At 53.7% G+C, this 15,154-nt stretch overlaps 6 protein-coding genes across 6 annotated transcripts, besides 15 other annotated features; all 6 read left to right on the plus strand.

Moving 5' to 3' along the window:
* The first annotated feature begins 44 nt into the window (after positions 1-44).
* Positions 45-66: a microsatellite.
* Positions 67-266: 200 nt separating this feature from the next.
* On the plus strand, positions 267-1,508 carry Tco025E_00645 (phospho-N-acetylmuramoyl-pentapeptide-transferase/UDP-N-acetylglucosamine--dolichyl-phosphate N-acetylglucosaminephosphotransferase; the record flags this gene model as incomplete). Its single annotated transcript, XM_029367585.1, has 1 exon — positions 267-1,508. The coding sequence occupies one exon, from the start codon at positions 267-269 to the stop codon at positions 1,506-1,508; it is 1,242 nt and encodes a 413-aa protein (XP_029232297.1).
* A 662-nt stretch (positions 1,509-2,170) lies between these two features.
* Tco025E_00646 (GINS complex subunit 2) lies at positions 2,171-3,160 on the plus strand (the record flags this gene model as incomplete). Its single annotated transcript, XM_029367586.1, has 1 exon — positions 2,171-3,160. One exon carries the CDS (start codon positions 2,171-2,173, stop codon positions 3,158-3,160), a length of 990 nt encoding a protein of 329 aa, XP_029232298.1.
* A 33-nt stretch (positions 3,161-3,193) lies between these two features.
* Positions 3,194-3,224: a microsatellite.
* A 55-nt stretch (positions 3,225-3,279) lies between these two features.
* Positions 3,280-3,316: a microsatellite.
* Positions 3,317-3,549: 233 nt separating this feature from the next.
* Positions 3,550-5,373, plus strand: Tco025E_00647 (uncharacterized protein; the record flags this gene model as incomplete). The annotated part of the gene is made up of 1 exon (XM_029367587.1): positions 3,550-5,373. The coding sequence occupies one exon, from the start codon at positions 3,550-3,552 to the stop codon at positions 5,371-5,373; it is 1,824 nt and encodes a 607-aa protein (XP_029232299.1).
* A 254-nt stretch (positions 5,374-5,627) lies between these two features.
* Positions 5,628-5,659: a microsatellite.
* Positions 5,660-6,176: 517 nt separating this feature from the next.
* Positions 6,177-6,208: a microsatellite.
* Positions 6,209-6,379: 171 nt separating this feature from the next.
* Positions 6,380-6,404: a microsatellite.
* Positions 6,405-6,838: 434 nt separating this feature from the next.
* Positions 6,839-6,860: a microsatellite.
* Positions 6,861-7,150: 290 nt separating this feature from the next.
* Positions 7,151-7,186: a microsatellite.
* A 29-nt stretch (positions 7,187-7,215) lies between these two features.
* Positions 7,216-10,134, plus strand: Tco025E_00648 (U3 small nucleolar RNA-associated protein 21; the record flags this gene model as incomplete). The annotated part of the gene is made up of 1 exon (XM_029367588.1): positions 7,216-10,134. The coding sequence occupies one exon, from the start codon at positions 7,216-7,218 to the stop codon at positions 10,132-10,134; it is 2,919 nt and encodes a 972-aa protein (XP_029232300.1).
* A 19-nt stretch (positions 10,135-10,153) lies between these two features.
* Positions 10,154-10,194: a microsatellite.
* A 4-nt stretch (positions 10,195-10,198) lies between these two features.
* Positions 10,199-10,222: a microsatellite.
* A 296-nt stretch (positions 10,223-10,518) lies between these two features.
* Positions 10,519-10,549: a microsatellite.
* Positions 10,550-10,654: 105 nt separating this feature from the next.
* Tco025E_00649 (uncharacterized protein) lies at positions 10,655-12,598 on the plus strand (the record flags this gene model as incomplete). Its single annotated transcript, XM_029367589.1, has 1 exon — positions 10,655-12,598. One exon carries the CDS (start codon positions 10,655-10,657, stop codon positions 12,596-12,598), a length of 1,944 nt encoding a protein of 647 aa, XP_029232301.1.
* Positions 12,599-12,753: 155 nt separating this feature from the next.
* Positions 12,754-12,774: a microsatellite.
* Positions 12,775-12,909: 135 nt separating this feature from the next.
* Positions 12,910-12,943: a microsatellite.
* A 192-nt stretch (positions 12,944-13,135) lies between these two features.
* Tco025E_00650 (uncharacterized protein) lies at positions 13,136-14,746 on the plus strand (the record flags this gene model as incomplete). Its single annotated transcript, XM_029367590.1, has 1 exon — positions 13,136-14,746. One exon carries the CDS (start codon positions 13,136-13,138, stop codon positions 14,744-14,746), a length of 1,611 nt encoding a protein of 536 aa, XP_029232302.1.
* A 318-nt stretch (positions 14,747-15,064) lies between these two features.
* Positions 15,065-15,118: a sequence feature (G-rich).
* Positions 15,095-15,128: a microsatellite.
* The last annotated feature ends 26 nt before the right edge of the window (positions 15,129-15,154 follow it).

Below are 15,154 nucleotides of genomic sequence, written 5' to 3' on the forward strand. Positions count from 1 at the left end.
ATAATACTTTGGTCGGGTGGGTGCACGACTGTCTTTGTGAGTGCCTCTCTCTCTCTCTCTCTCTCTGTGCGTGGGTATTTGTCTGCTTGACGAAATTGTCCTTTAATTCTCTTCTTTGTAGTCTTTTCGAACACTGTGATGTTTTGTGAAGGGTTGTTCCCTTTTCGTCTTGTTTTCACTTACTTCCCACCTTTATTTTTTTTTCGGTTCAAGGTTTTATCTCTCCCTCGCCCGGTGTTTTTGAGTACTTATCGAACAGCACCGTAATGAGGAGCACCACTCACCATCCCATCTTCATCGCTTTGTGCAATGTCGTCACATCGCTCTGCACACATAGCTTTGAGCTCAGCGTCATAACAGTCGCGTCTGTGCTTGCCTACGCCGTTTCAATGCACTGCATGGAGTCTGCGCGTCGTAAAATGTTGGAACGTCGTATTTGCGGCATGGACTTCGGCAAGACAACGCCGCAGCAGCGCAAGAGGATTGCAGGGAAGCCTCTTAGTTCACTGGAGGAGGAGGAGAAGCGGTTGTTTTTGCCGGAGTCCCTCGGCATTCTCGCCGGTGCGGTGTATTTGTGTGTGCTGGTGGTGGAGTTGGTGGTGGTGTTTGGCCACGACATGCGTAAGATGGACGGGGCGGTCACAACCATCACTGTGATGTTGTTGCTGGGTTTTGTCGACGACGTTTTGGATCTTCGCTGGCGACACAAGCTTCTCCTCTCGGCCATTGGAACCCTTCCGCTGCTGCTCACCTATGAAGGAAGCGTGTCGGTCGCTGTTCCGCGTCCACTACTGTCATTCTTTTCCAGCTCTAGTGTGTACCTTGGCGTGTTTTACCTGCTCTACCTGAGCCTGCTGTGTATTTTCTGCACGAACAGCATTAACATCCTTGCCGGCGTGAATGGGGTGGAGGTGGCGCAATCCATCGTCATCGCCGTGACGTGTATTGTGTACAACGTTCTGCAGATGCGGTTGGAGGGGGAGTCATTGAGAGAGTCTGCTGGTCGTAGTGGCACCACGCCTCACCCTCCGGTGGCAGAAGGCGGCGGTTCACTACATGAGCTAATGGCGATTTCACTCCTGGCACCGTTTGTGGGTGTCAGTGCGGCGTTGTGGCGTTACAACCAATACCCTGCTCGCATCTTCGTGGGCGACAGCTACACCTACTTTGCGGGAACCGTGCTTTCCGTCGCGGGGGTGTCAGGGCAGCACGGCAAAACGCTTATTCTCTTTTTCATCCCGCAAATAGTGAATTTTATTATTTCCCTTCCGCAGCTGTTTCATATTGTGCCCTGTCCGCGTCACCGGGTCCCGTGCTGGAACGAAAAGCTGGATGTGCTGCAGAACAGCGGGAATTACACTCTTCTGAACGCCATCTTGTGGCTTTGCGGAGACATGCATGAACGAGACCTCACCAATGCGGTGGTGAAGGTGCAGGTCTGCTGCTGTGTTTTTGCCCTCGTGATGCGGTACCTCTTTGCGTCCTATCTATATGACCACATCCGCTAGTAGTAAACAAAGGCCTAGGCTCTCTGTCTGTCGCGCATGCGTATAGGATGTGTATGTATGTATGCGTATGGACACGAGAAAGGCGGAAAACATGCCTGGGAATTATTTATGGTCTCCTCTGGGTTGGCGTTGGCAGGGGTTTGGGGAAAGGGAAAAAATAACGCGTTGTACGTCCGCTCTGTCCTCCTCGGCATTCATTTACCAAATTCATTACACGAGGTGGGAGCGGTCCATTGTAATGTATGTTGGTGTGTTCCCATTGGAACAGGTTGAGGGGGAGAAGGAAATTTGCATGCATGCATGCATGCACCACTCTCGGCAAGGCATTTGAATCCCAGTGCCGGGGAAAACCTAACGAAGCCGGGGCAATGGCTACGAATGTGCCAGTGCACATGCCTACTTATTACATAATACGTAGGTGTACTGCTTTTACTGGTCTTCCTCTTTATTATTATTATTCTGTTTTTCTCAAGGCGACCAAAGAGGTACGTCCGCCCTTATCCAATTCTTCGCTGACGGAGATTTGGACGTTTGGGACCTCGAGGAGGGTGAGAGGAAAGGGTGGAGAAAGAAGAAGTTAAAATAGAAAAGGGCAAACAAGTCAGCAGCAACGGCACAAGGATTCGTCCTGAGTTCTCTACACTCTTGACTCTGCTAGTTAAATGAGCACGGCGGATTCGGGCATCGCAGCTACTGGCAGTGCCACCCACGGCAACAGTGACGCCGCCGCCGGCGGCGTTGGAGGCAGCAGTGGCGGTGGTGGGAGGAGCTTCACTGCATATCACTTTGCGTCCTTCGCCGCGATGGAGGTGACAGTGACAATGGTGCCGCGTTTCACGATGCCGCGCGTGTCGACGGCGTTTGGAGGTCGTTATGGCCCATTCGCCCCAAATTACCCGGTTGAATTGCCACTTTGGCTCGCGCTGCACATTCGTCAAACAGACGCGTGCACGATTAACCCACCCCCCTTTACGGCTATACCGTACCTGCGCGATGTGGTGGAAAGGGAGAAGGAAAATGAGGCAACCTTTGAGGCGCTGCCATTCTACTTCTTTGAGGTGGTGAAGAAGCTCTGCGAGCACAGCGCGGCCGCGGAGGATGTGCCGCATGTGGCTGAAGTTATTCGCCTTGTGGCGGAGGTCAAGGCGATGCGGCGGCAGAAGTTACTGAGGAGCATGTCCGTCTTTGAGGCGGAGGGCTCCCCTGTGTACATCCCTGGCATCAAACTCACCAACATTGTCAATAACGAGCTGGAGTACCTGCGAAGGTCCTTTGCAAAAGTCCTCCAGCAGGCGGCAGAGAAGAAGCGAAGCAGAGAACAGGTCATTGGCGTCTCTGTAGAAGGCACGACGCCGCTGCGGCCGAGCGGCGGGGCGCCTCCGACGACGGCCTCCTCATCGATCTCGGCGGCAATGGACACACGGACGTCAACTCACAGTGGATTCGGCAGTAGTTTCGCCACCGCCGCCGCTGAGAACACGCCATCCGTCACCGCGACGCTGCAGAGTGCAGAGCGGCAGCAGCAAACGCCCAGCCAAGACCCGGCAACCACCGCCTCTTTGGCAGGGGAAACGATGGAAACGCCGACCACTGCTGCGGAAAGCGCCATGTCACCCCCATTGAAGAAGCGGCGGACGCTGCGGCAGACATAATGAATGCTGCCCTGCCCAGTTATATACATGGGTACACACACACACACACACACACACACACACATGTTGGCACAATAAATGCATCCAAAAGAGGAGGCAAAAACTGGAGAGGCTGCATCCTTCCTTTATTATTTCTTTCTTTCTCTCTTTCTCTCTCGTTTCACGTTGCTCTTACTCTTGGATCCTGCGCAGCTGGAGGTTAAAATAAATCCAACTCCCCGTTGCAGCATACGTCTGCAGGCGGTTAAAACAAAAACAAAAAAAGATTTAAGCCCAAAAAAGAATCATCAGTTGGACTAGAAAAAAAAAAGGAAAGGACGAATAAGGAATCAGAAGTGTAATATATCAATGATAAAAGGGAGTAAAAGTGAATAATAATAACAATACTAATGGACTTTTTTCGTTCTACAGGGAATGCATCGTTACTTCTGGTGTTCCTCGAGAGGTTAAACTACCTGCCTGGGGAGACGCTGCGCGCCGTGGCTGAGGTCGTTGTGGAAAAGCCTTTTTCCTACACTTCGCTCGAGGCTTGTATTACAGGTGAGGAGGTTACGCGGTTTGGTGCGGAGCTGATTAAGCGGATCGACACGGAGGCACGTCGCACGACATTTTACCGGCAGAACATCATCCTAGCGGGTGATCCCCCCAACCCTGAGACACGCCTAGCTTCTGACGGGGAATATAGCGAATGCTCGCGCAGCAACACGGGTAGTTTGACGGAAGCCTCGTGTTCCACAACCATCATGACAAGAGGACTCATGCCGGGGACGTACAACTTCCCCTTCTCTGTCCGGCTACCATATTCACTGCCCCCATCATACCTTGATATACGCAACAGCGGTGTGTCGCAGCTCTCGTATCTTGTGCGGGTAAAGCTCCTTGCTGGAAGACGATTGTTGGCGAAGCATAAAACTTACTTTGGGCTCAAGGTGCTTCCGGTAAACCCAAGGCAGTGGATCCACGCACACAGGACTTTGAGTTCCTACTCAAACGTTCCGCCCCAAACATCTGCCGCAATCGATGACGCGAGTGCCACAGGTGGGAAACAGAACGGGAGCAATAGTTATGCAGCGACCAAAGCGTTTTTTATTGATCATAGCCTCTCGCTGAACAATGTGATAGACTCCAATGCGGAATGCAACAATGGGAATTTGGGGGACGGCATTGTCAACTCTTCTACCGGTGAGCAGAAGTTGGAAAACGAGGCTGAAGACATTTCGGCCGAGGTGCCTCAAAGACTTTTTGTGGATACATGGACGGTAGTGGGATCCGACAAGTATAGCGACGCGGGCGAAAACGCTGAGTGTGCTGGGGTGAACGGGCCTTCCAGAGCGAAAAAAAATAGTAAGGGGAAATCAGAGGGTGGGCATCGGGCTTCGGTAGAGCGGGAGGGAGAGGCAGATGCCAACGAACCTTTTGCAGCTATTTTCAATGAGACTCCCCCTCTGGAGTATCACCTTGAAGTACCCATGCATAGCATCTTTAAGAGGGGGTTTGTGGATGTGTTTCTGCAAGTTCGTCAGGTCATCGGCAAACGCGGGACCCCAATCAAATTCCGTGGCATTATTGAAAATACGAAGGGTTTGGCATCCGTGACAAAAATGAGTTTTCGCCTCGTGAGCCAGACCATCATCAAGTCGCGGGCGGAGGAGCAAATACATAATGCCATCTTGGTAGAGAAGGTGATACACGAAGCGATTCCTCGGGGAAACAGCTATGGGATTTCAGAGACACAGTTGGTGATCCCGCAGAGCTCTCCACTCACGCTCCTCACGCCTGGGTACTCGAGCCGCGTTTTCCTTGAAATTGGGCTCTCCTACGTCCAGAATCTTATAAGCCACTCGGGATCAGGAAGGGTGGAGATTGCAGTTGTGGACTCCTTCGTGGACTCGGAGGCCTCCCCGCCGCTAGGGCAGTGGACCAACTACTACCTGGACAAGGGACTAGACAAGAGTGCGTGCTCCTCGCCTGATATCATTTGCCCCTTTATCAAGACTGGGGCCATGAAAGTTGTCCAGGAGGCCGGGGACTGGTGTCAGGACCCCGCTAGCTGTCGACGCTCGTCCAAAATACCCACCCGGGAGGAGCTTACGGTACCGGGCAGAAACCGGCTAAAGCATAAGCTCCATTTTGATGAGGTTGTTTACTTCGCACACGCGGTGGAGGTCGCCAATCCGCTGAGTAGTATCCCCTGGGAGGCACAGAGTGAATAGGAGTGAAAGACGCCACCTCCCAAGCAGACAAAGGCTTACCGTAGCAACTAACCCCGCTGCTGCCAGTGGGCCGCTGCAGCTGCTGTGATGACACAGGAAGGCGAAGAGAAGGAACGAGAATGCTGTCACGGTGGCGAAGAATGAGTGCTAGCTTCATTTGAGCGAATTACGGTTCCATAAACTTTTTGCCAGAGCCCAAAATAAATAAAAAAATGGGGAGAGAACTCGATTTTATGTGTTTCTTCGGTGTCTGCAAAAAAAAAAATAATATAATAATGATAATAATGCGTATTATTAAAGGGAACGAGGAGAGAAAGAGAGTTATTTAAGAAAGAAAAAAAGTGGAAATTTTGTTGTAGCTGCTTTTCAGTTTATATAGGTATAGGCCGGTAGGCATTTCTTTTTATGTATTTACTGTTTTTTTATTGTTTTTTTTTCTTGAATGCCTCGTCCTTCGCGTAGACTCCCATGGAATGGTGACACAAATGTTTGGGACCAAATGTATGACGGCGCGTTGTGATGAAATCCCCCTTACCTCCACCCACCCTCTGTTTCTTTATCCGCCTTAATGATTTTGTGCTTTCCAAGGATACCGCGTTGGGCACAGCCAAGGGCAATAAAATGCCCTCACCCACCCCTAACCCTTTACTACGACTGCGACAAATACAGCCCACAGAGGGGTGGGCTCGATGGATGGCGGGGAACGGCAAAGACTGCCGCGAGCTTAATTTCCAACGAACCCGCCCATCGTGGGTGTAATTCCCTTGAAATCATTTGCGCGTCAGTTTGTGTGTGTGCGATGAATATATACATATATATATATATATATATATATTCTGCACTGGGGAGGGGTTCATAAAATCCAACTACGATCTTTGCATTTGTTGTGGCCCTTTTTCTCTGTAGGAGTAGGGAGAGAGAGGGGGGGGTCTAAGCCTCATTCAGGCGGACCTTCTCTGCGTTTTTGGGGGAACAGATAATATATCTTTCAGTGTCTGTTTTCCCATATTATTATTATTATTTTTTTTGTTTACCGTTGTTGCTACTCACTCGATTTGAAACCTTGTTGGCGCTTTTGTTTCCTATTCCTCTGCTGGGCTGCAGAAGTATCCGCCGTTGCCTTTGTTGCCTTTTTGTATGTGTTTATCCGGCGTCGCTTCTCTTGTTTCCATGTGGGTGCCCTGTGACACATGAGACTTCACCCCAGGCAGAACGTTCCCAAACCGAAAGAGAGGAGGAGAGAATGCCTGTGAATATGTGAGGGACATAACGCAAGGAGGCGAAGGAAGCAGCAAAGAAGCACAAGTGAAACAAAACAAGCAAGTGCAAAAAAAAATAAAAATAAAAACTGGGGCTGATGTGAAAGGACGAAAAGCAACAAGAATGTAGGGTGGACTATTGGCCTGCACGCAAGGCGGTACTGCGTTATTGGTTTTAGTGGTAGGCGTGCATGTGTTGCTCGCCATGTGTCTGTGTGTGTGCGTGTGGGGACTCGGTTTTGTTCTTTTGCGCTCTCTTTGGGCCTCCTCTCCCACGGCGGAACACACTCTCTCTTTTTTTGCCTCCTTTTTGTTTTGTTTCTTCTTTGCGTGTGCGTCACGTGGTGCCACTGTTCGTGCTAAGCACAAGCGAGAATAGGGAGCGCCAGCGCGGAGGGGGAATAGGTAAGAGGCGAGAAAAGGGTTCCAGTGGCACGGGGGCTCACTGATTCCAAAGAGGGGAGGGAAGACTGAGAAACCGGGACTTGCTCTGCTCATTCACGCACACTCAAAGTGGCAGAAAGAGAGAGAGAGAGGGTGAGCGAGAGAGAGAGCGTTCAAGCGACGGCAACGAAGGGAAATAATGGAGACCTTCTCACCCTTTCGCGTCGTGGGGAGTGTGTGCGGTGAGGTGCCCATCAGCAGCACGACGTTGTATGGAGCCCCTCTCTTGATGGTCGCCACGGGTCGCACCTTCCAGCTGTTCCGCGGGAAGGAGTTGTCCATGCTGCGTGGTGGACCTCATTTTCTCAACCGCGTACGGGCCGTGGCGCAGGCAGGCAAGTACCGCTTCGTTGCCGAAGGTCCCCGTGTGCATGCCTTTACGCACCACAAACCACTTTGGACGTGCCTGCATCACGACATTACACAGAGCAAAGTGGATTACCTTCTTGCCGTCGATGATCTCCTGTTTTGCATTGGACAGGATAAGCGGGTGGCCGTGCGTGGGGTGAAGACCGGGAAACTTCTCGGCGAGTTTCTTATTGAACACAGTGAGGAGGTGCGTGCGGTGGTTGTACCGACTGGGTATACCAACAAGTTGCTTGTTGCCACCGCCGAGGGGTCGTTGCATCTGTATAACTTTAAGACTGGCGTCTGCCTGTGGTACGCGCAACGCGCGTCTGGTGCACAGATGTTGTCCCTTGCTGCCAGCAGCTATAAAGACGTCGTCGCCTATGGCACGAGCCGAGGCCGGGTAGTGGTACTTAACCTCTGCACAGGTGAGGAGATTATGAGCTTTGAACATAAGGAACGAGGTGCTGTGACTGCGTTGGCGTTTCGCATGGATAAAAGTATCTTGGTGTCTGGCACGAGTGCGGGCGAAGTCGCCCTGTGGGATCTTGAGAACCGCTGCCTCGAGGGTGTGCTCACGCGCAGTAAGCAGGTGCGTTCCGAGGCGGAAGTGTTGGAAAACCCGCACACTAATGCTGTGCATTCCATTTTGGTCCTGCCTACGGACAGCGCCACCATTGTGACGGCGGGGGCGGATAATGCGCTGCTGCAATTTAGGTTCGACACCGTTGACGGCCTCGGGACACTGGTACGCGAGCGTCGTGGGCACATGGGTAGTTGCACCACTGCTCTCTTTTACAACACCGATCTGCTGCTTACAGCTGGAACAGATCGAGCACTTCGCGTGACCCACGTCTTTTCCGACCGCGCATCCTGGGAATTGTCGCAGGGTAAGCTGGGTCGACGCGGTCGCGAAAAGCAGATGGGCCGTGAGGCGTTAAAAATGACACCGGCTATTGCCATGGCCAGCTCTACCGCGAGAAACTATCAATGGTCAAGTGTTGTCTCGCTACATGAGGCCTCCGCACAGATGTGTGGCTGGAGAATGGACACGCGTGCCTTGGAGTGTAAACTTAGTGGTATTACAACCTCTATGCATACAGCACGCTCCATCGCTTTGAGCGATTGTGGTAACTTTGCCGTTGTCGGTTATTCTAGCGGCAACGTGGCAATCATCAGCATCCAGAATAGGAGTGTGAAGCAGCTGTTTGATGCTGCACTTCAGCCCCATGATCGTGCCCATACTAGCTCTGTGGAGTGCGTTGAAATAGCCTGTGGCAATAGTATCGTTGTCACTGCGGGCCTGGATGCACGGATCAAGTTGTGGGATCTTCTCACCGGTGGTCTGAGGTCCGCCGTAAAGGTGGACTGTCCGATGAATAAGTCCTGCGTTCACCAGCCTTCATCGCTCTTTATTGTGGCACAGCACTTCACAATTCGTGTCTATCACTGTAACCCTGATGTGGGGCTCAGTGATGATGCCCTCGCCACCCCTGTGCGAGTGTTTGACGGACACAATGGACCCATCACGGCATTGGCTTTGACGCCTGACTCCCACCGTTATGTTGTGTCCGCCTCTGGGGATGCCGCGCTACTCGTATGGGACCTTGCAGCGGCTGCTTGTGTCGGTCAGTACCGACTTGCCTCCCCCGCCCACTCGCTTAGCTTTCATCCAGACGCACTCTTCATGGTCTCCACCCACGCGGGAGAACGCGGCGCGTTCTTGTGGTCGAACAATTTGCGTTACGGCTTTGTGCCGGAAGTCGTGACGGACCCGAAGGGGCGGATGGTGGAGCAACTGCCGCTCCTGCACTTCCCCACCGCACACGGTGAGGCAGACTTGCAGGAGGATGAGCCGCAGCCCTGCAATGGCGACGACGACGAAGAAGAGGCAGGGGGCACGCTGGAGGCAAGCAAGGAAGATGAGATGCAGCATAACGGCCATCAACAACTGGCCGATGGGAGGGGAGACGCAGAAGCAGAGCTGTTTGATGCGTCGAAGGACACCGCGCTTATACGGCGCCAACGGGAGCACGAGCAAATGGTGCAGCTCGATGGAATTGTTTCCGGCGGCTTACGGCTCGCCGGTGTGTCCCGTTCCTTGTGGTTTAACCTCACGTTGCTGGAGCAGATTAAGGAAAAGAACATGCCACTCCTGCCACCCAAGAAGCGTGACGTTCCCTTCTTTCTCCCTACAACGCAAGAACTACGTCCTACCTTTCTTGTGTTGGCGTCCTCGGGAAAAAGTGGAGAGTCGGCGGCGCCTCAGACACACGTCGTCGGCGCACCGCTTGCAGAATTGACGCAGTTGCAGCGCATGTTGCTGGAGGAGGAGCATGACGACTTGATGCTCTACTTACTCGCACTGAAGACTCCACAGGCCATTGACTTGGAGATTAAGCGTGCTGTGGAGTATACCGATGGTGTTTCCTACTCGAAGGAGGAACTAGACCGTATCCACAGCTGTGTCCGCGGGCTATTTTCTTTTCTGGCGACGTGGCTGCGGCGACGTGAAAACGTGGACCTTGTGCAGGGTATTTTGGCCGACGTGATCCGCTCCCACGGTGCACTGTTAACCAAATGTGGGGAGGAGATGGTGGATGTGCTTGAGGAGGTGGCGCAGCTGCAGAACGCGGTGCGGCACAGCATGGATCACCTGGTGGGCTACCCGAGCTGCCTGGTTGGCACCTTTTCGGGTTCACTCTTTTAGAGTTCTCTTTCGGCCGTTTTTCTTCTGTCCTTTCCCCTCTTCCTCTTCCTTTTCCTTTTCTTGCTGTGTGTGTGTGTGTGTGGATGTGGATGAGGGGAGTTTTCTTTGGAGCAGGAAACGGGCACGAGAACGGTGAATCGAAGGATGACGACAGGGTCAATGAAAAGACTGAAAATGAAAAATAAATCTATCTTAATTGTGTGTTGGGCGTTTTATTTTTTATCATGCGCCTCGTCTCGTATAAAGCCCAATGAATAAAATAGTTCCATATAAAACGCATTTCACTGAGGTGGCGGCATTTTGTGGTGAAGGCCACTCTGCCTTGGTGAGCGTGATGCACACGCGCGCATGGGCATCAATATTTGTACCTAATTGCACCTTGTTTCCCCCTTCCCCTCCCTCCCCTCTTCCTCTCTTATTGCATATATATGCGATTTTCGAGTTATTATTATTATTTTTTTTGTTTTTTACTTTTCGGGCAGACGCTTGCCATTTGCGTCGAGGAGTGAAGGGGGTGTACATGTCCGCAGGGACGTTTTCCGCGGGGGATGCGTCTTGCGCGTTTCGCCCAGTGATCAACCGGCGGAGTCGTCGCCTTGCAAGTGGCCTTCTGCCCTTGGAAGAGCGGCAGCAACACGACCTTGTGCGGCGAGAGCGTCATCGGCAGCAGCTTCTGGCCAAGGTGGAGGAGGAGCGTCAGAGCAACGAGACATTCACGCCGGTCACCAACCCGCGTGTGGGGCGGAGCCACACCGCTGTTGATAGTCATGAGAAGAGTCGGGCTGCACTCATGCGCAAAGTGCACTCGGCGTCCGCGGAGGAGACATTTCGTCCTGTAATTAACGCCAAAAGCCAGCGCATGGTCGCGGAGGGCGCATGGCAGAGTTCGCACCAGCAGTCGCAGGAGGTTCGTCAGCGCGTACAGAAGTTGTGGCGCACCCATGCCGGTGTGGGAAGTGGCGAAATGACACTCGCTGGGGTGTACGCCACGCTGCAGGAGTTGGGGTTGCAAGCCCCCTCCGCCATGGTCGACAAGTTCATGTTGGCCCTTGGCTTGGATGAAGCAGCCGGAGTGCGTTGCGTGGCCTATGACCGCTTCGTGAAGGTCCTTACGACTGTACTCCGCGCCGCACTTCTTTCCTTTTCTGGAGAAGACAATAGTGATGGCGTCCGCGGCGCGGATCGTGCTGCCGCGACCGCTGGCAGAGAGCATCGTGGAGTGGAGACTGAACCTCCCAGCCCTCGCTGTGTTTCTTCACCGGGCTCAGTGCCCACGATGCGCCGCGTCATGCGTGCCGAACCTCCAGCTGATGAATGCAGGAAAACAGGGATGGACGCATCTCCCCTCAAGGCCTCTAAAGCAGCTGTGCCAATCTTGCAGCGGCCCTCGCGGAGGACGGGCAGCTGCACCAACGCCGCTGCTCATGGCGAGGAAAATAGTTCCCCGTCCCCCACTGCACCGCCGTGTGGCGACTGCCCCCGCGTCTCTGCGCCGGGTGACCCGCGGGTGTCGGAGGAGTCCCCTGGACTGAGCCGTAGCCCTCACCCGCGCCTGCTCCAGCGGACACGGCAGAAGAAAACAGCGTATGACCCACTGCAAGGATGCACATTTGCTCCAACGATTAACAAGAGAATTCGCGTGGCGTCATTCAAAGTTCTAGCTGCACGCGAAGAACGGGGGAAAAAAGCAGCTGCAGATGGAGAAGGAGCGCTGGTTCAGACTAAACGCAGCTCTATCGACGCGGCGTATAAGTCGAGGGAGAAGCAGGAGTTGGAGGAGTGTACATTTGCCCCCAACACGGCCCGCTTTCACAAGGAGCGTGATTCCCTGGCATGGTGGGCGCGGGCGCCAGTTGATGGTGTGGGCACGGAGTCCACAGCGGCCTCCACTTCGCCGTCTTCTCTCACGGCCGAAGACCCCTCCGTTAAAGGGAGTGCATACGAGGGGGGCAGGGAAACACCAGGCCGATGCGACAGGAGCAGTAGGAATGTTTGTCGTCCTTCTCCCAGCCACCACAACGTTCCTAGTCGCCGTCGGCAACCGCAGGCCCCGGTTGAAGATCCACCACATGTGCCTATTGCTATAGGTTTTGACAAGGCTGTGCAGCGGATGACAGAGGCAAGGAGAAACTATCGACCCAAGTTTGAAGAAATGCTGCGCTCCGCCGCTGAGGAGCCTCAGAAAACCATGCGACCCACAGTTGCGGAGCCGTTTTTTCTGCAGGCAGAAGCGCGGCACTTGCATAGGGAACAGAACAAACCGTTGTTGTACGTTGATGTCGATTTACCGAGCGGAAAAACAGGCCGCATTGGCGTTCACCGAGGAGACGCAGCAGCAGACCTTGTAAGACGCTTTAGTGATACATATGGTCTGAATGAGGAGCTGCGGCAAAGATTGGAATTGTTGCTGACGGAAAAAATGAGGGAAGTCTTACAGGAGCATGGGCGCACACTATGGCTTTGAAGAGTTCCACTTTGTGTACCGAGGGGGAACTGGGTGGTGGCTGGGCTACTACGATGACTTGAGTTTGGGCAAGAGCGTTTGTGCGAGGAGTTGCATCGCACCGTATTTCACGGAGTAGACGAGGCGTAGAGCGACGACACGGGGGAAAAAAAATGATATATATATATATATATATACTTAAAGTAGCTGCGTAGAATGTCACACTACGTTGGACCCGCTGATTGCCAGTAGAGACTAGAGAAGCAATGCAGTGATGGGGAGTAGCCCAGAAGAATCAAAGAAGCGAAGTGCGGCTCAGCTCCGCACCTAGCATATATATATATATATATATATATATATGTATATTCCACCTCCCTTTCGCCCTCTCTCACTCTCTCTGCAATGTGCCCAATGTACTTCTTATTTGCTGCGGTAGGTTTTAGCTCCTCTCTTTCTATCTGGACGATTCACAGCAGATTTTTTTTTTGAATTGATAGACGTTTATTTATGTAAAGACGTCAACATTCCTCTCGCTGGGAACATTTAAAAGGAGGGCTTATGGGTTCCTGCAAGCGGGCTCGAGAAGCCGATGAGACGCAAGATGTCCTGGAGTTCTTCAAGCGGGAAAGAGAGAACGCCGCACTGAGGCGGAACGGGCCGTTCTTCCTTGAACGCATTCTCTTTCCCCGCCTTAATCAACTTTACTCTGGGCGTGGCAGCCTCGTGCCGGACCCGACGCGTGTGGCTTGTGAAAAGGGCGCGAGGTCACTCAAACGGCACGGGGCTCTTGTCCTGCCCCAGCGGGTGGAAGCTTTTGCTCAGCTTCGGCGGTGGCACTTGCTGCAATTTAATGACCTTTACAGAGTCGTGCCACCGGATCAAATTGTGGGGACGTTAAGCCCCATTATAGACGTTGTGTTTGACATGCAGGAGGAGTTTGCTCTCGCCTGCCAGGCGCAATGCCTCTCTGTGTACAGTACGGAGAAGTGGCTTGACAACCACAAGTTGGCGGATGAGGCCACTTCCACCTCCACCTCCCCGCTGGTTAGAGTGCGAGCACGTGGGTGGCATAGTGTGGGTTTTGGCTTTTCTGCGGCGCAGTTCCTCTCATCCTCGCTGCATCTTATAGCAGGCTACCACCGTGCCCCCGTTGTGGACATCTTTGATTTGGAAGAGGTGGACGAAAACACCTACGAGCCGCAGCAACGCTTTTCCTTGACAGAGGGCCATGCCGGCCTCCACGGAACCAGGGGCGGCAGCAGCACCGGGTCCAGTGCGGATGCAACTGCTGAAACCGTCTGTGCAAATGATGTGGTGGCAGTTACGGAGCACGTTAGCCTGGCGGCGCTTTCCTCTGGTTGTGCGGTGTGGTTAGATCGTCGCACTGGCGCTGCGGTCCCATGTACCGGTAAGGTTGCGCGTGTATATAACATTGGGCAACAAGGCTCTCGGGCTTCCGTGCACGATCCACTCACAGCCGCGGCGTTTCTCTGCAGGGATAGTCCGGTCAACGTTCTGTGCGGAACCCAATCCGGGGCCGTGCAGCTTTGGGATGTGCGTTGCGTTCGTGAATGCATCGCCGTGCACCAAACGTCCTCCACCATCTGTCGTCTGCAGCCTTCCTACGCTTCTCCGCTGCGAGGCGCCGTGTGGCTCAACAACCACGTTGGAGAAGTGCAGGGAATTAATGTGGGGCACAGCGACATCCGCCTGATTGCGGAGTCAAAGTTTGCCGACGCCATGCGGACAACCGCGATGTTTCGTTTGCCTTTGCCGCGGCTGTCGGTGCTGGACCCACCTGGCCTCATCGCCTTCCCCCACCTGTCGTCCAACTCGCTGATGCTCTTTGACGTGAGTGCGCTGAGGGAAAAGTCACTCACCCAAACCGCACACAAGCATCGCCACCGCCGCCAGGAAGGCGATGCATATGACGATGACGATGGGGATAATGAAGAAGGGGAACGGCGTCAGGCATCGCAGCAGGTGATGGCCGCGGAAATCCCCACCGTGTCCTCGTCGACCCCCACTTCTGGAGACGCAGTGCAAAAAATAGTGTTGCACAATGTCATGAACTTTGCTGGGTCGCCAAACATATCCGCGTGTGGGATGTGGACGAAGTACGGGCGCCTCGTTGTGGGCGATGCCGTGGGTGGTGTGCGGATAGCATGAGGACGGAGTAAAAGGGGGCAGCCGTGGGACGCGTTTGCCCTCCTGTTTTTTATGTGGCACGTTTCTTCTCCCTTATCTATCCTTTCTCCAGAGCGCTGCGTACTGGCGTCGTCTTTTTCTTTCCTCTTCGTTGGCGTCTGCCTTTGCCGGCCCGCCTTCTCCCCATGCGTGTCTTTGCATTGGGGGGGGGGGGGCGGGTCCTTTAAGGGAGCGAGACCCGCTTGCAGGATGAAGTGCAGCGGCCGTTGCCTGTGTGGCCGCCGCGGGTTCAACACCCTGCGGAACGGTAACGTGCTGAAGCGAACGAGGCCCCCGAGTGGGAAGAGAGAGGCGGGAAGGGAAAGAAAGAGGGAAGGGCAGGGCAGGGAAGGGCGGGGCGGGGGCAAGTTAATTGGACGTGGCTGATGC

Source organism: Trypanosoma conorhini (assembly GCF_003719485.1).
Source record: "Trypanosoma conorhini strain 025E chromosome Unknown Tco_14.4_contig_00016, whole genome shotgun sequence".
NCBI lineage: Eukaryota > Euglenozoa > Kinetoplastea > Trypanosomatida > Trypanosomatidae > Trypanosoma > Trypanosoma conorhini.